We start from the raw sequence: 19,185 nt of genomic DNA, 5'->3' as shown, positions 1-19,185 counted from the left end.
ACAATATTTGCAGGAACTCATCCATTTTTATGTCCCTGAGATTTTCGGATCACCGTATAAGTACTCTGTGATCAAGGCTCTGTTCCTTGGGTGACGGGACGGGGCTTTTGCCAGTGCAGCTCCCAGACGACGGAACACTTCGCCATTGGTAATAAGGCAATCAGAGTCGTTCGAGTTATGTAAACATACTCTTAGTTTTTTCGGTAAAGTCACGTAGGCAAAAAATGAAATAAAAATAAATATAAAATAAAATAATAAAAAATTACGGCGTTTCAATGATGCAACTAATCTGGCTGTGACGGTCCCACCTGATGACGGAAACTTGTGTTGCCTCCGAAACGTCGTGATTTTTTATTTTATTATTTTTATTAATTTTAATTTCACTTTTTTACCTACGTGACTTTACCGAAAAAACTAAGAGTGTGAATCCTTGCAGTCACGAAAGCTTCAAATCTCGAGTTATTTAAGTTTATTCTGAAAACTCGCCTCTTTAAACTGGCCTTTACCCCTCTAGTTCTTGCCATTTACCCTGGTTGTTTTTATTTCCTGCTTTCCATACACGGCGCATTGGGATCATCGGATGAAATCCACCTCGCACATGTTTATAATTATGAAAGTACTATTCAAGCTGTCGTGCATTATAATACGTCACGACACTACTTCACTTCTATCTTAAAGTCTAGTGTACGTCTTTAAGTTCATTCCCGCATCTGGTATGTATGCGTAACTTATCCCTGGAAAGATTTGATGAGAGGGGACTGAATATATAAGGCACTGTCATCTTCCAGTTCAGATGGTCTTTAGTATTTTGGCAAAGTCTGCATGTCAGTTCCTCGTCAGATGATAGTCTTTTTGAGCCAGGTCACCTCTCGGTAGGTGTCGGCTCTTGTTTTTTCAATTGCCCTTGCAGTATTGTGTTGGTTAGACCTGCTGTTCTAGCCACACCGACGAACCATGTTGACTTCCGTCTCGTTTCCACTGCTTAAAGAGGCTCGTGGAATCCAATTTAAGCAGTGCGAGAGAGTCTTGTTCGCTAAATTCAAATGCTTTAATTTTTCATCCTGATGCTTCTCTTAAAACCTAGGTTTCACATACAGATGGTGAGGTAGTTTCTACACTCTTGAAGTTCCTTGAGGGGTACTGGGATTACAATAGACTGAGTTCATAACATTGGCTGGCTTCCTGACTTCAAAATAATGTTACACTTCTTGTGAAGGGGGTTTTTTCTGAATACCTTTGTAAAAAGGAATTTGTATGTTGATGCCTTGAACACTCATGTGTGGCCCAGGTTCTCAGTTGTTGGGACATGTGCAAGTCCAGCGAAACTTGCTGTTGGAGTTCAGCAGTAACGTGGGATCGAGAAGAAGTTTGATAAACCGACAGATTTCCCATGAAAGAGTTGCACAACGTAGCCAGAGGCTGGAAACACCTTGTTAATTAATCATGACCATTTATAGGTAAGTGTCTTTTCAGTTTTTAAAATACACAAATTAATAGGAACCCATTGGTCGCATTACTTGTTTAGACCTGTAAAGAACACATTGCCCCTGACAGTGGTAGTCCTAGCATGGTAGTCCTACTAGAGACTTGTAATTAATATACATACCCGTTGGCTTATGGGCCACATGTAATACACTTTATACCTTTTGTGATTTGTAGGACAGAACAAAAATTTGAGTTAATTGATGCAAGAAGTCTGCTAATTAAAAAAAAAATGTATTATGCATCGTGCTCCATTTCTTACCAGTCGCGCCTCCCTGCGAAGCGGGCAAATTCTTCTGGGTTGGTCTATTTTCCCACCGAGAGCGAATAGGCTCGCTCGCTTGGCATGTGGGAACCGCACTGCCGTCATGAAATATCCCATTGACACTGCGTTGGGGATCATGCGGCGGCTTCTGAATGAGCGACTGAAGGACACGAACGAGCCCTTTGTAAATTCGCCCCTCGGCCTGTGTGTTAAACTGCACGCCTTTGTTTGCCCAGGGCCCTGTTTCCACAGAGAAGGGGGGGTGGAGAGATGAAAAAGGACAGACAGTGCAACACAACTATAGCAGAGCATTTGTTTTTTTCTTCATCCATCCCATATTTCTGCAGCCGAATTGATTTTGCAAGGAGGCTAAATTTGGAGCGTGACGTCAGCAGCCGCTGCTGCGTAGCAACCAGAGCAGTTCAACGGCACATCACTGTTGCCACGGTGACCGGCCCGATGATTACCATCTCTCGCGGAAGGGGAAGGGGGCGGCTGGGGAAAAAAACGCGAGGAAGCAGGAAAGAAGCGGAAAATATCCGGCTAAGCGACTGTGACTTGGGATTTAAGCTGTGGAGGTGGCTTGTCTATTGATTGCAAACAAAAGGCATTTCTTACGGAAACCGCGGCCTACCTCCGAATTCGTTATTGTTATGCCTTTTTTTATTTATTTTATTAGTCGTGGCAGCAGCAGCGTTATTCCGTCACGTTCGCCGCAAACTGCTCGTTTCCTCAGCGGCCGCTGGGGCGAGGGGCGGCGCGCTCTTGCGCTGGGTCCGCCTCCGCTTCCTCCCCCCCACTACCACCCGCGTCAGAAAGGTCGATGTTCTCGGGTGACGTCATGATGTTTCTGCTTCGATCCCGCGGCGTGATAGCCTGTGTACAGTGCACGCTGGCGCTGCTCTAACGGCCTCTGCCCCGTGGAACCGTCCGTGGTGTTATTTCGCTGCAGGAGCGCGAGGCCTCCTCTTTTTTTTTTGTGATTATTCGTAAACGGCCGCTGACGGCGACCGGCATTTCAGGATGGTGTTCGAATTGAGCAACAGTGGCGGCGATCCGTATCAACATTACGTTTGCCTGCAAATCAGAGGTAGGATGGTAACGGCACTTGGTTTGTTTCTGCGTGGACTCGTCGAGTGGTGGCGGGAGAGCATGGACGCGTTACGTGCTGCCGCTGTAGTTTGTGCTGTGTGCCTATGTTTTGGTTTTTTTCACAAGTGTTTTATATAAAAGCAGCTTTTTGTTTGTGCACGGGAAATTGCGGGAGATGTGTTCTGCGTAATCGAATACTGTGCGGCGGATGTTAACCGACAGTAAAATGTGCCCCTTTTTTCTTCAATGGAATTCGGTGTTGAAAAAAAACTGTGACGTATGTTACACAGGGCAGTGAATGGAAAATACAGTGTTTGAATACCTGCAACAATAGACTTCACGTGGATTATTGTAACCCGGGTTATGTGTATACATTTATAGGTATGTGTGTGCGTGTATACAGCCAGCAATGGATGGACAAGTGCTGATGAAAGTCATGCATTTACAGTCCACTCTACTCTTACACATGCACACGTGTAGTGTTCTCAAGTGACAAAACAATATATTTACGTGTTTAATGTATTGACATTGTTGAGTGCCAGTACAAGAGTAAGTACATTTTTCCATGAACCTGGCAACCTCCGGAGTTTGATTCCCAGCTACAGCCATCCTCGGTGATGAGTGTTATCTGAACCAGTTGAGGGCTACTACAGTTATCTCCCCTTAATGGTCGGTATAGTGAAGTGTGGTCAAACAACTCACTTGACAGACAAGACGTTGGAAGGCCTTCAGTCAACAGTGAATTGACAAATGGACGTATACTTCACGATTAAGCATAAAAATGTACTCCGTCATGACAATTGCGTGTTGCTCATATAAAGTAAACAGCAGAGGCACATTAAAGATACCGTAGTTCTAAAACATAACCTGCGTTCTGCCTTATCAGCGCCGCTTGGCGTAGGCATCGCTACAACATGGAGCCAAAGTTAAAAGGGTGCTCATGTGTGTGCGTGTTGACCAACTCGAGAAAGACGCGACGGCGGCTCGTGGTGGAGGGCCGTGCGGCGTAACCGATCACGCGCTGCCCCCCCACCTCCTCCCACCGTCTCGTGTTTCAGATGCGCCACCCGGCGAACGAGAGGAGCTGTTTGTGCAGAAGCTGCGGCAGTGCTGCGTGCTGTTCGACTTTGTGTCGGACCCGCTCAGTGACCTCAAGTGGAAGGAGGTGAAGAGGGCGGCGCTGAACGAGATGGTGGAGTACATCACGCACAGTCGTGGCGTCATCACCGAGCCCATCTACCCGGAGGTGGTGCACGTGGTACGTGTGCCGTGGCATTGGCGGTGCCGGTTCGCGACGCCACCGGTTATCGGTCGGCGACGGAATGACGGCGTTTGCAAATTAATCGGCAGGTGCTATTATTTGCAAACGCTTTGCGTCATTGTGAAGCACTCACCTGGGATTGTCTTGCGCCGTTTGTGGTGATTTGAATAGTCAGGTGGTCACTCAGTCTAACTAACATGCATAGAAACGTAAACTTGATTTACAACCGAGTGAGAGCCCATTGTCATTGACAAATCACCCACAATGTGCTTGATTTCGTCCATTCTTTGAGCCTGGATTGTGTTTCAATAGGTGACCACCATGCACAAACTGGTTGTCATAACATCTGAACATTTTTTTTATTATAGTTGTGAAAAATGTATAATCTGCTTTTGCCAGCTTTGTTATCAATTAAATGTCTCCTTTGTTATGTAACTAATTTGTCATGTCCTCAACTGGAAATATCTCGTGCTTTTGTGTTTTTGAATTAATGGGTTTTCAGAACATTTCTCCTCATGTATTAGAGTGTAGGTGGTGCGCTATAAACTCGGTGACCTGAATTTAAAAAACCCGGCCATGGCTCACACCATTGGCAAGTAATATCTGAACCAGTCCTAGGCGCATCCCCTCACCAATCTGCACTGACCAGTTTGTGGTGAAGTATTGTCCAAAGAATTCCCACGATTGAAATGCATAGGCAGGCCTTCATCCAGCAGTAAACTTTGCTGTACACAAAGGTATATATTTATTTGCACATCGTGTGAAGTCATCTATACGTAAACAAAAAGACTCAAATTGGACGCACAGGAAGACATGGTACATTTGTTCATTGTCTCAAATTATTGTGCGATAGTTTAAGGAAAAGACTTGTTTAATTTGTCATCTGTTTTCAGTTTGCGGTCAACATGTTTCGGACATTGCCTCCGTCTTCAAATCCGACGGGAGCGGAGTTTGACCCCGAGGAGGATGAACCCACTCTGGAGGCAGCCTGGCCACATTTGCAGGTACACAACTCACCGTCTTTAATTTTTAACATCGCACTGCCATTAACACCCCACTTTCATTCACATCCCACTGTCGGTAACATCCCTGCCATTAACATCTCCCTGCAGGACAAAGGCCTCCCTACAAACTCGTACACTCTTCACGATCTCTTGCAGCATTTGTCCTTTGTTCTCCAAATATTTTGTTCTCAACCCACCATTATGTTTTCTGCATACCTCTCTTTCTCATTCTCTCCATTGGCATTCATTCCATTTTTAAATGTGCCCGTCTGTCACCTGATGTCCTGCCCAACACCATTTCAGTTTTGTTCACTTTGTAAATTACACATCTGTTAATTCTAGATTTGAAGCTTTCGTGACTGCAAGGAATCATCTTCTTAGGTTTTTTCGGTAAAGTCACGTAGAAAGTAAAATAAAATAAAAACAAAAATCACGACGTTTCGGAGGCAACACAAGTCTCCGTCATCAGAAACTGGGATAACACATCTGTTATCCCAGTTTCTAATTTTCATCCAGTTTTTTTACATGCAAAATTCTCCTTTGGCATACTGTAAACTTATAGCTTTCTATGTAAATTATGTAATCTACTTGTTCCTTAGTTATGGACCGGCTTTGTACCCTGTGTATTGTTACTGATAAATACAACAATCGCTGTCATGGCTGTTTAAATGGAACACCGTTTTAATTGTTGGTCCCCCTCTTGCAACAGTCTTTAGATTCACTGATGTTTTCCTGGATCAAATGAGTTACAACATATCTTCTGTAAATGCTCTGATAGTGCATTGTCTTTGTACTGTTCGCCTTTGGACGTTCTCTGGTCTGACACTGGTGAGACTAGGCCATCAAGAAGGCTGTCTCTGGTGTAGGCCAATCAGTTTGAAAGAAAATACATATATTATCAGAGCATGTTTGTTTGCATTTTCACCACAAGTACGTGTGGTTAATGAAGACTTGATACCTTGCAAAAGGTACCTATTTGGTGTTTGAACATCTTAACAACTGTTTTATTTTCAGAAAAGGTAAAACCTATTCTTCATGGTACCTCCTTTGCCGGTACCAAAATATGAGAATAGGTTTTCCCCTTTTTTCTGGCAACAAAACAGATGTTTGAACACCGAACAGAAACCTTTTATGAGGAATCATGTCTGCATTAACCACAACACTTGTGGTCAGAATGCAAACAAAAAAGATGCTCTGATAATATATGCATTGTCTTTGAAACTGATTGGTCCACACCAGAGACAGCTTTCATTTGAGCCTAGTCTCAAAACGGTGTTAGACCAGAGGACGCCAAAAGGCGTACAGCACAAAGACAAGCATTATCAGAGTAATGAGAGCTCGGGCAGAGCAGCTATATCATGGGACTTCCTTTGCCAGTACCAAAATATGAGAATAGGTTGCCAGAAAAAAGTGGAAAACCTATTCTTATTTTTCATACTTTGATACTGCCAAAAGGTCCCATAAAACATCATCTTCATTCACTTACAATTAGTGCCATTTTTTAAAGTGATGTTCCCTTGTATGAGTTTTCCTGTTGTTGGTACTTCGTTGTTTTCTGTTTTCACTGTTTCACATTTTTCAGTTTCCATTACTGGTTTCGGTCGTTTTATTATTAATTTCAGCTTGAGTTACAGGATGCTGTTGATATCCGCAGGGTCACAGTTAAATGTGTGCTGCCCCCCACCCATTGCACAACGATCCTTGCTCTACAAGGGCGGTACAGATAATACAACCCATACTTATGAAATATGGCATACAACGCTTGTGCCTATTTTAACTCTTTGCGTGGAAAGCGTGACCAGCAAGCAGATATTGCAGTTAATATATACCAACTCTGATTGGGCTCCTTTCTTGTTTACAGCTGGTGTATGAATTCTTCTTACGGTTTCTGGAGTCCCCCGACTTCCAGCCAAACGTCGCAAAAAAGTACATCGATCAGAAGTTTGTGTTGCAGGTGAGATCGCGAGGCTTTCTCTGCTTTGTTAGACATTACGGTTTCCTGTAGGCCAGGTGAATCGAAGCCACAATAATAATAACTTGCGAATATGATAGAATCGTGTACATACATTTTGTACGTATATATACGCAGTGCTTATATCTCATCTACTTTTAGAAAATATCAAGTAATTCGTCAATGATTTTGCTTTACAATGGAACATATATAAAATGGGCGATATTTTGGGCAATCGGCTTTCTTTATTGCATGTAAAGTCGTGGCAGCCAAATCTTCTGGAATGCACCCAATCTTGTGAAATCTCAGAAGCTAGCCTGGGTTGAGCTTGGATAGTGCTTGGATGGGGAATTGACAGGTGTGGGAGGCTGCTGCAGAGCTGTGCTGTCAGCAGAGGGCAGTTCAGAAAAATGTATCGTACTGAAACTAGAATCGCAACATTTCGTGCTGCTCGCCATCACAAACCCGCAGTTTAATGACTGCCGTGGTGAAGTATGGTTAAATAAGCTCCATTACCTGGACAGCAGGGAGAGGCTCTCATCTGGCAGTGGATTGACAAAGGGGCTGTAAATGTACAATATCTCATCTGCTGTTGGCAAAATAATTTGAAGTGACTAATAGTAAAAAATAACATGATGGTTTTCCATTGAGCATTGTAAGAGTCGGGGCTAGGGAATGGCTCCTTAAATTTCACAAACACCGTGCGTGATTTTTCCATTTGCGTTACATGGTCTGCGGGCACTTTTGATCGCCTAAGCCTGTACAACATTTGCCGGCCACTCACAATGGCGTAGGTTCACAGCAGGGCCCTTTGTGCTTCACACCCGACTTCCGCATTTCCTTGCGTGCAGCTGCTGGAGTTGTTTGACAGTGAAGACCCACGTGAGAGAGATTTTCTGAAGACCACACTGCACCGCATCTACGGGAAGTTCCTGGGACTCCGAGCGTACATCCGAAAGCAGATCAACAACATATTCTACAGGTCGGCAGTGAGAACGATTTATATGGGATTCATTTTAAGGTTTACTTTCACGCTTTGTTTTGGATGCAGATGAAATTTATGTTAACCCGGTCAGAGCCCATTGGAAGCCTATCACCAAATCACCCGGCAATGCACCCAAGTCATGTCAGATCTTGGAAGCTAAGCAGGTTTGAGGCTGGAGAGTGCTTGGATGCATGATCGTCGTGCATTAAACAGGTGTCGTAGGATGCTTTCGGGGCTACATTATAATGTCAGCAGAGGAAGGCGCACACAAAACCTCTTGTTTTACTTTGCTCCAATGTGTGTGCTCGCTGCTTTCACCAACCTGCGCTCACCAGCATGGTGAAGCATGGTCAAACAACCCTCGTGATGACCCACATGGCATGGAGGGAGGCCCTCATTCAGAAATTATTAGACAAAAAGTCTGTACATGTACATAAAATATCCCATAGAAACCAGTACTCTGGTTTAAATAAGTTCACCATAACGACATAGAAAAACACAATATGAAAATAATTACAACACAAATTAAGAATGGTAAATAGCAAATCATTTATATTGAAACTATTCAATATTAAGGAATATAATGTTCTGCATGCCTACATTGTTTTCTAAAAATTGCGAAAATAGTTGCTGTGTTTTATAAACCATTTATAAATAATTGTTAATTTATGTTATATGTATTTATTTTTTACACAGATGAGTGGTTTGACGTTTGTGCTGTATTGGTATTGTCTGCTTTTTGCCCTTACAGGTTTATTTATGAAACCGAGCACCACAACGGCATTGCAGAACTCCTCGAAATATTAGGAAGGTAAGGTCCCTCGATTCACTCTAGGCCGTTTGAAGCGTTTTCTTTGTGAAAGCTTGAAAGATACTTCAGCCTTCCTGTAAAATCCCTAACGGAGGGCTATCATTGTGTCTTTGCAGTATAATCAATGGCTTTGCACTGCCGCTTAAAGAGGAGCACAAGGTGTTTCTGCTGAAAGTGCTGCTGCCTCTGCATAAAGTCAAGTCCCTGAGTGTCTACCACCCACAGGTATGGACAGCGATAATTGTCTTGCACCACGACTTGACACTGCGTCTTTTGCAGAAAATACGAAAAGTTGAACAATTTTACCTGACGTTTGAAATGTGTTGTTGTTGTTCGCAGCTTGCTTACTGTGTCGTCCAGTTTTTAGAGAAGGACAGCACGCTCACAGAACCGGTAAGGGTGCTCAGCAAAGTCAACAACAATACTGGTGGTCTGAAAAATAAGAACCCAAACACAAGGAGCGGTCTTGTTTTTGTAACATTTAAAAGGGTAGATAAAAACTTACATACTGGCCGTTACCGCTTTTATTTTATGCATACCCATGCACGAACGGTGACTCAGTTGAATCTCATTGGAGGGTTGTTTATACAGAGGCCAAGTTTACACCTCTAGAGTGGGGAATTTTACGGCAAATAATCCCTCAAAATGTACCCACTACACCCAACATACGCTGGACTCGCTGACTCGTCAGTGCTGGACGGGCAACTGTGTATACATTGGAGCCTCCATAGATTAACTGCGATATGAAAAGACACCGTTGCTCTAAACCAGGGGTGGCCAACTTGTAACAGACCAAGAGCCAAAAAGTACCCGTAAGTTCTGCAAAGACCCAAGTGTATGTATCATATATCATACAGTCTGTTCTCCTATTACACGGTAGTTGCGTTCCTGAAGAACACCACGTTGTGGAAAAATCGCGTTATAATCAATAATTTAGGGTAAAGCACAGTCCGCGATAGCACGTGAAATACGTATGCAGGCTGGGTAGCATCTGCAAGCATCCAGCAGCGTCCCGCCTTGTGTGATGCTACGCCGAGGCAGCCTTACTCGCGCTACGTAGTTATGTTCACTCAAACACGTTATATCCAGTTCGCATCCACGTTATAAAAAATGTGTTCCCCAATACTTTCATCGCATTATATCCAATTTGCTTTATGAAACACGTGGCGTTATAGGAGAACAGACTGTACACAACTTTCATTCATTATTCTTTGCTACTGTGATAGTATGTTCTATGTCATGCACCTTTGATAGTCGCATGTGGTGGATTTAAGAGCTGCGTGCGGCTCGGGAGAGATGCCAATTGGCCAACGCTGCTCTCAACCCTGTTCTCCTGGTAGGTCGTAATGGGCCTGCTGAAGTACTGGCCCAAGACCCACAGTCCCAAGGAGGTGATGTTTCTCAATGAGCTGGAAGAGATTTTGGATGTCATTGAGCCGTCAGAGTTTGTAAAGGTCATGGAGCCTCTGTTCCGCCAGCTGGCCAAGTGCGTGTCCAGCCCACACTTCCAGGTGAGCCAGTGGATATTGGATGCAATGGGCATGAGGAGCACGTTCAAAGGTTAACATTTCTCTCTCTTGCGAAACGAAACATTGAATGCAATTTAGCCATTTATATATTTGCACCACGTTTACTTTGCGTTGTTTAATTTGTGTCGTTGTTGAGTCTCGTGAGCGTCATTTGTTGAGCCGAGCTTTTGCAATAAAAAAAACGTAAGGGGTTCAACACGCTCCTGAGTGCATTCAACAAACATGATGCGATGCTCAAATGAAGCATTGTTTGCACGCACATTGAAATTAAAGCGCAGATATGCATTTTCAAAAACTGGTGTCAGGCTAAAAGAAATGTTCTCTTTTAATGGACCGATACCTTTCGCGTTTGTTAGACAGCTGATGTCTTGCGTTAATAACGGAGCGGCGAACGGGTTTCAACAAAAAATAAGCGATTTGTGGAAGTGTCATGCCTGTTCCCTCGAAAGAGACGCGCCAACTCTTCCGCACCACTTGTGCGTTTGATGTTGAGGTGGCGGAACGTGCCCTCTACTACTGGAACAACGAGTACATCATGAGCCTCGTGAGCGACAACGCCGCCAAAATCCTGCCCATCATGTTCCCCGCCCTCTACCGCAACTCAAAGTCCCATTGGAACAAGTAAGGTCTGCCTTCACGGCTCGGTGTCTTCGCAGCCAGCGACCGACTGCTCGCGTTATCGTTGCACCAGTGTCATTTGGACTTTCGACCCAGAGGTGGACGTTTCGATCTCCTCGCGTGGCATTTGAAATAATGGACCAACTTTCTTAAAATACCCCCACTCCCCCGCCTCTTTATAAATTGGTACTTCACAATCGATGAGCACATCATGTGTGGTGGGGCATAAAGTCTGGGGTGCTATCTCCAGCAGAGGCCCTTCTGCCAGCAGTGCAATGAGCAATACATTGCAGGGCTGCACCTTTGCCCTATTACTTTAACCAGTGTCACATTTATGACCGATGAAGATTGTCTCGGGTCTCGGTATAATTTCTGACCGCAAACTAAAAAAAGGTCACATCAGAACGGTGTGTAGCCCTGAAAGAAGGTGGTCCCATGTACTACAATGGGGTGTTCTTGTGCGACCCATAAAATTAATTTTAAATCGCACTCTCAAAAGTCAAAAATGTAACCTCGTGCAAAGCAATGCTGACTTGTTGTTAGGCTTCGTCTCCATGCTGCACAGGAATGTCACGTGCCAGGCATTTCCAGTTTCGTACCCTACAGTCCAGTAACTACTGTAGCCATTGGGTTGTGTTTTGAAATGGGCTTGCGATTTTTCCTGGTTTAACTGGTGTTTTTCTATTCTTTTTTACATAATATAAAAAGGCAACATACAGAACATTATAAGCTCTAAATTATGTAAATTTGGTCTTCATACAAATAAATAGTTTTTTCAAAGAAATGTCATATACTGGAGTCAATAAATTGGCCATCATTTGTATGACTAACTAATTTTAAGAGACCGGCAAACCCCCAGAATTCATAAATTGCGCTCTCTATTTTATAGTTTGGGAAATCATACACACTTCTTGTGCTTGGAAGCGGCTCTTGAAACACTTTATATGCCTTAAAAGGGTTCGCTGTTGTGCATACAACCAACCGTTCAAATAGTTCTAAATTTTTTGAAGCTTTTTTTTAACAACCTGTTTCGTAGCCAATAGCTTACATTTGTATATTCACGTAATAAGTGCACAAGGTGAGCTCGTGAGGCTAAAGCAGTAAAGAGCCGTGCACTCTCCGATTAACTTTTTTACAGCCTTTTGGTTGCAAAGTTCGGAAAAATGAATTTAAGCAAATGTGCCACTGGCTATGCCTTTGGGTGCCATGAAACCCCAAAATAGGGTAAGTTTAGAATATGGTCAATGTCCATGGGGGTCAGTGTTTAGTGCAGGGTGCACAGCGATGAGGTAGTGAAGGTATTTCAGTAAAATCCCCACTGGGTGTGGCCAGGGCCGTTAATTCAATCGCTGCCGATTGTTTGTCGAGTGGACATTGTCTCATAACCAGTTCATCTGGTTGGTATGATAGGTTACCACTGATGCCTGTTTAGGGAAGCGCCTTTATTTTGGTTGTCTTTTCTTCCCCTGTAAAAATTTTATTTTTATGTTATATTTTTTAGTAGGGTGCTTTGAGGGAATGTGGCATTTTAGGCACATTATACGTCCTTATTCATAAATTAAACCCTTGCATTTTAGGCTTGGATCTCTTTCTTGCAGTTCGGCAAAGCAGACAACTCAATATTTTTATTAGGGCATTGTAGACTTGTTTTCATTCATTCCTAGTCATGCTGTTTCTATTATACAAGATGCACATTATGTTTTACCTTCTAGCAGTTGAACAAACAACACTGAAATGTCAGGTTTCGTCAGTGGTGTACTAGTTTTGTTTGTTTTGACGAAGTGCTGTGTGCAATACACTGTGATCTTCAGGACCATCCACGGGTTGATTTATAATGCGCTGAAGCTTTTCATGGAGATGAACCAAAAGCTGTTTGATGACTGCACTCAGCAGTACAAAGCGGAAAGGCAAAAGTAAGTGTGCCGTGAGTGATTACTCGGAGTTTATTTACACTGCTATATGACACTACCCGCCTCGGTTGGCACACACCACTATTGGCTTTTGAGAACAACTGATAATGCATCCAGTAAATATAACAACAGGTCACGGTGATATGTAGTCGTGTTTTTTTGCATCTCTGTGATGGGGTGATTTAAAAATATCATTACGGTATTATGTTTGATTGTTAGTATTGGCTCTTTCCAGGCTGCATTGTGGGCAGCAGAGGGCAGTGAAGCAATATCAATTGTACTTTTCTCTGCACTCATCTATGCAACGCCACCTTAAGTAGCGTGGTGAAGTATGGTCAATAACCTCACGGCCCGCAGTGTGGAGAGACCCTCATCCAGCAGTGGATTGACACGTGACTTTAAATGCAATACTACCTTATATATTCGTAATAACCATTGTCTGAAACTATAAACTCGACAGGCCAAGCAGGACCATGTGTCTCTTGTAAAACATGAAAAATGTCAAGGCTTAGTAGCAAGGACTGTGCATTTTCCTGTTACTGTTAACATTTAACACATTTGTGGCTTTGCAGAGAGAAAATGAAGTTTAAAGAGAGGGAAGAAGCCTGGTACAAGATAGAAATTCTCGCCAAATCGAATCCTCAGGTATAATTTGTTGCAAGAGTTAAAATGTTTATTTATACATTGAGTTAAATTTGGCTTTTTTTTTTTAGGCCTGATTACCGAAGGAAACCTCATGGAGTCTCTTGACTTGTTTTCAGGAGGGTCCAGCCAACTTTTCCCCGCTAGGAAATGATGATTGCTACGTATTTATCCCAGTGAGAAATCTGTTGAGAAATTTTATAATTTGACCCCTTTGAATGCCGGCACTCATTCTTGCGAATAATGTCAAGGATTTTTTTAACGTCCACTCTGAAGTCGATGGCACTTATTTTTATGGTTAATGCACACCGTAATAATGAGGGCGGCCGACGGATTCGAACCGTGAAACTCTGTAACGAGTGGCGAATGTGCTACCCGCTGGGTCATGTGTTAAGATTTCCTGGTTTTATGATCGTCAGCGAAGCATTGTTGCTATCTTTTTCACTCATCCACAGCCACGATCTATCCACTGCTGAATTAAGGCCTTTCCAAGCCATGGCTATCTCTCATGGTCTTGCAAAGCAGCAAACCATGGTATAACTGTAGACACCATCAAAGAAGCGGGACCAGATATTGGAACAAAATTATTAAACCTATTTATATGTTAGATTTTAAATAAAAAACTAATGAATATAATTTACCATTGTGCTTGGCCTTTGTAGACTGAAAGAAGTACTTGATGCAATGAAAATGTATAGTCATTTAAGTTATCTCGAATCAAGGCCTACATTAAATATATGAAATGTTTGGAAATCAAAACAATTTACAAAAAATTAACAACCTACACTGATATTTTCATGAAGGAAGTAACAAAATTCATACTGGAAGGTGAGTCAAACAAGGCTATTCACAAATCCACTCGCATATATTTTCTGAAATTTTCGATTGGATAAATTGTAGAAACATATTAGCTATCTCAGATTCCCTAATGACATCGTCATTATAACAACCAAAAGTAAAGCAATACAGGAAATGATTGAAGAAATACCAAAGAAGGCTGCAAAGTGGGGCTAAAGATAAATGAGCAAAACAAAAGCCATGAAAAAAGTTCACCGAACAGGAGGAAATAATCATTGAATCAAAGTCGCCGTTTAAACTGGAGAAATATTAAGAGGGATACGTCTGGGAAATCTAAGTGTGTATCCAGGGCAATTATTGAAGGTGAAAAGGGATCAAAATAATGAACTAGAGATGAGTGTCTATACAAAATTATAATCTGTGCATATTGCCTGGCATAACACTTGTATCACAAAGAACATGGAAAAGTGCAAAATCCATGAATTTCTCTGCTAGATTGTTTCGTGTAGGATGACTGAAACTGCTTTTTTTATTCTCAAAGCTGGAATTTAGCCAAGTGTTACATTAAATGTTATTTGGGTGCATTCAATAGGTGACTGAGCTGAGACCACCAACTCATTCCACTCCAAAACCCAGTTTAACTCTGGGTGGTTGCTTGGATTCAAATCCAGGATTTCGGCAGTTCTGGTTCCATGCTCTCACTTCTCAGCCACCTCGCTCCCCTCAATTTAAATGTGTTGTTGTTGGGTGTTTTTTCGGCAGTACACATTAATTTAGGAGGGTGTTAACCTGCATGAACGTCTCATAAAAATGCACAAGGTGACGTGTAGGTGGCGTAAACTAGACTTTCATATTGTATATGTGTGGCAACAGTAAAGGCATAATCATCCTCTTGCACTGATTATAGCCAACCCGAGCCCATTAAAATCGAGCTGTGAGTGTATTTGCTGTTGAGCCCATGAACAAATTCCAAAAAAATACGCCTTTACGTTGCCCAACTCCCATGTCCGTAAGTGCCGACTGGTGTTTCTACGGCGTGGGCGAGTGAGTTAATAATTCATTATGCACTTGGGGCAAGCACGAGGACAGGTGCAGTGGGGGGGGGGGGGCTGCCGTATACAGATGTCAACCTTGGCCCCTTGTGATCTGGCGCAGGACCTGAACGGTGCGGTTGTGTCCATGGAGACTGGCACCCCCGTCCTCGGAAGACATCATGCTGCTCAAGAAAAGCATGGAGACCGAGGCGGTGCAGGTGCAGGTGTGCAGCGTTCTGGCAAAAAGCCCCCTTATGGGCGCACTGTCTGGCACAGTCGGTCCTAAAGGGCCATGCACTACCAGCCCCCTCCCGCACCCTTTGTAATCGCGTTAGGTGCTTCCGCAAGCAGTGCAGTGGTTAATGCGTCAATTTCGTACATCTGTGCCATTGACTCATGCAGATAAATGAAAGCCAGCCCCCCTCCCCCCTACCTCCCATGTTTATAAATGTTTAATTTAACAAATGCTTGTATGTGTGTTTAAAATGTGAACCAAAGTTGTATGCCTAATAAAATATTTTATCTTGCGAAGTTACATTTATGCCCAGTTGTCCTTCTCTAATCCATTTCACGCGTTAGGATATGACATCCTGATTAAAAGTTAAAAGGATTCCCCTTTAATGACCGTATCTCCCTGTACTCACGTTGTGTGTGCTGGCGATGTGCAGAACTCGAAAGGCGATGGGAAGAAGGTGCTTCTGCGGAGGAAGTCTGAACTTCCCCAGGACATGTCAACCATGCGGGCATTGGAGGTGCACAGGCGTGCCGAGGAATATCTGTCCACCTCACCCGAGGCCATGTGATCTGCTCCCTTTCTCCCACTCCCAGCGCCTCTGGCTGCCAGCACTCCTCTTCCTCGCAGCCCTGAGGGGCCAAATTCTGACCAGCGATCGTTGGGGTTTCGTCTCCACGCTCAATGAAGAACTCGCCGAAAGTGTCATTTTATTTCCCCCCCCACCACCTACCGCCCCACCCACACTCGCCTGCCCACGGCCGGCTGCCCTGGAGAAAGGTGGTCACCCTGCGGGTCCTAAGGGAGGTAACAGCACTTCGGTGTTCCAAATGGGGGACTTTTGCGGTGACATCTTTCTCCACACTGGAAGGCGTCATCCTGTTTATACCGAAACAGATTGCACTCGAATTTTGAAAACTGAAGCTCTTTTGGACGTGTGCTGAGGGGACCCGGGCGGTGCTAGAGGGAACGACAAAGAAGGGCCTACAAGAAAGACTTTTAAAAGCCCCCCCACCCACGATCCTTGTAAGTGGCAGTGACACACTTTTGCCGAAAGCGGATAACGTTATCCGGCAAGCCCAAATTTAACACGAAGGCATTGTAATGCGGTCATGCTGCTCCACAGCTGTATGAATTGCTTTTACTGTGAACTCCCCTCACTTTGCTGGTGGAGTTTTCCCCATATGTACAGTTTGTAGGTGATAATTCCTTTGCTCCCCCCCCCCCCCCCCATTTCAACCCCACCATCCCTCCCCCCACCACCCACCTTGAAAGCCGAGCTCTTGCAAGCTTGAATAATTCACAACTCGCAAACTTGAACCCTGGCGTTTTGTCGCTACCACTGGCTGTGCGCGCCTTTGGCCACAGCTCTTTTAGACCGCGTCTCGGCCATGCATTCTTTAATCAAAACCCCTTTTTAATTAAAAAAATAACCCGTTGAAGACTGGCTCCATTTTTAGTATTGATTATTGAAAAGCAGTACATGCGTGCAAAGGAAACTGTTATTTTATCTTAACAGTAATATCAAAGGTTCCTTGCCAACCTAAACGGTTATTGCGAGGCAAGCGAGTTAGTTCAGGCGAGCGGTGACGTACATTTGCAAGAGTTTGAGCGTGACGACTCATTCGTGCCCTAATTTCAGTTGCAGAATCCTTGTGTAAATGTTATGTTTTTAATTTCTTGTTTTACACTTAGTTAACTTGCATTCTATTGTTTACTGCGGCTGTAGGGTGAAATCACTTGTTAATATCCTATTTTCCTTACTACTATTTACCTTAACCCAACAGTAAACTTTTTTGTAGCTATAATTTTATGCATGGGGGGGGCGGGGGGTGGAGTATTTCTAATCAGGGTCCTTTGGCAGCACAAACTCAAGTATGTACAGTCAGTCGTTTTCATACGCGAAGCTAGGTGACAGGAATACAGTGTCCACGATGCCTGAATACACAATTTGCGGTGCTCAAACAAAAAAGTGCATCGTTGCTGTGCACAGTTTCTGTTTTACATGGCACGCTCGCCTGTCCACAGTCCACGCTTTGTCCAGGTGATGTGGCCGACGTATCTTGAGGCGACAATGGATCGTGGGCAAACACGCCCACCCTCAATCATCATTCGGTGCCAAGGATATGGTCTCTGCTATGGAGAGCAGTGTCCATAACCAGTGTTGATTGCTCAGATTTGTGTCACGGCTTCAGTGCTTAAGGACCTTTGCATGCCTCCGATGTCCAGCATACTTCGTGACACGTGCTTGCCAGTCAGCAGGTGTCGGTGGTTGTCGAATAGTATCTGACCTAAGTAAAAAAAAATTCTGCTGCAGCATTGTGGGAAAACCCACAACTGCTCTACGTATCAACTGGAGTCCCCGCAGTAGTGGGATCCGTTTTTTGCCCTGAAAGGTTGGAAATCTGGCCACCGTTATAATTCGTGGCAGAATAGCAGCATGACAACTGCTTTCCACTTTCACCCTTGTTATGGCTTATAGGCAGACGCACAACAATATGGACACGTTACTCGACTGCCATGAAGTGGGTCAAGTGATACGAACCGAGAGCCATCTTCACCAACTGGGGTCTCTTGAGGCGGAAGTAGCACGACAAAGGATTGAAATACAAGCAGGGCCTCATTTCTAGCTCATTTAAGATCGCTGGTACACCAAATTGGTATGCGACTTTCCAGCCACAGCCATAGAGATCTACTGGATGTGATGTGCCGGTTGGACAAATATTTAACGGGTCGCTGACCAGAGGACATCCGGCTGAAATTAAGCCCTGCATGAATGGCACTGGAGTCGACTGTCATTGCCTGCAAAAGACGTGGGTTTTGTATTAAGAGGCCAGCCATCCATTGAGTTAATGAATCTGATGGCCACAGCACAGTTTGCAGACTGATCCTATGGTGAGAGTTGGTCATCGATGTCTGGAGTCCCATTTTACAACAGTTTGCCTGATATGGGCACGCTCCAAACTGCCGGGCTTTGCTTAACTTTCTTTTCAGAGCATAAAGCACCACCGCCACCAATAGTTTAGGGGGGATTAAAGGCAAGCGTTTATAGGTCCTCAAAGATTCCACTCGCACTAGCCTAGCAACTTCACAGTGCACCGGCAGAACCCTTTGCAGCATCGTGTTTGCCGCAGCGCGCTAGTTTGTCCTCTTGCTGCAGTTACCGCGAATCATCCGTGATGTGCCACGCAAATAAACGCTCTTGAAATAGTTATGCAAAGTGTTTATTCCTTTAACAGAATAACGAAAAGTAGGTTGGTTTGTTTTTTCTGCTGCTTCGTTGTACCTTGAGTAATGTGTGTAAAGTGTCTAATGGGGGTGGAGGATAATTCAGAGCATACACAACTTTATTCGCTCGCTCGCTTGTCTGCTTCCACACATTTGCTTGGCCTGAGAAAAAGCAATTCGCTGTGATATACGTATAAACAGTATATTTTTTTTTGCACATGCTATCGCGATGTTGTGTTGTAATATACCGCTCACTTTACAAGGTCACATTTCTGGTGGCAGTCATTCGGGCTTGTGTGTTCATGTTATAAACTAACCAAGGATAAGAGTGGCCACTCGTGTG

The 19,185-nt window shown here is 43.9% G+C and overlaps 1 protein-coding gene across 1 annotated transcript in view; it reads left to right on the top strand.

The window, feature by feature from the left end:
- The window catches only part of LOC144728850 (serine/threonine-protein phosphatase 2A 56 kDa regulatory subunit gamma isoform-like), a 29,945-nt gene extending 13,632 nt beyond the window's left edge, over positions 1-16,313 (top strand). The window contains 14 exon segments of the mRNA XM_078608538.1: positions 3,898-4,097; positions 4,994-5,104; positions 6,966-7,058; positions 7,907-8,037; positions 8,792-8,851; positions 8,968-9,076; positions 9,191-9,244; positions 10,192-10,362; positions 10,874-11,001; positions 12,810-12,911; positions 13,481-13,553; positions 15,504-15,542; positions 15,544-15,606; positions 16,051-16,313. Of these exon segments, the coding sequence (XP_078464664.1) occupies positions 3,898-4,097; positions 4,994-5,104; positions 6,966-7,058; positions 7,907-8,037; positions 8,792-8,851; positions 8,968-9,076; positions 9,191-9,244; positions 10,192-10,362; positions 10,874-11,001; positions 12,810-12,911; positions 13,481-13,553; positions 15,504-15,542; positions 15,544-15,606; positions 16,051-16,185 (1,469 nt within the window). The 3' untranslated portion in view covers positions 16,186-16,313.
- Positions 16,314-19,185: the final 2,872 nt, after the last annotated feature.

The sequence above is a fragment of the Lampetra planeri genome, chromosome 30, assembly GCF_965212315.1.
Source record: "Lampetra planeri chromosome 30, kcLamPlan1.2.h2, whole genome shotgun sequence".
Taxonomy (NCBI): Eukaryota; Metazoa; Chordata; class Hyperoartia; order Petromyzontiformes; family Petromyzontidae; genus Lampetra; species Lampetra planeri.
Note: the sequence above shows the minus strand (reverse complement) of the source record. Positions and strands in the feature narration are given on the sequence as shown.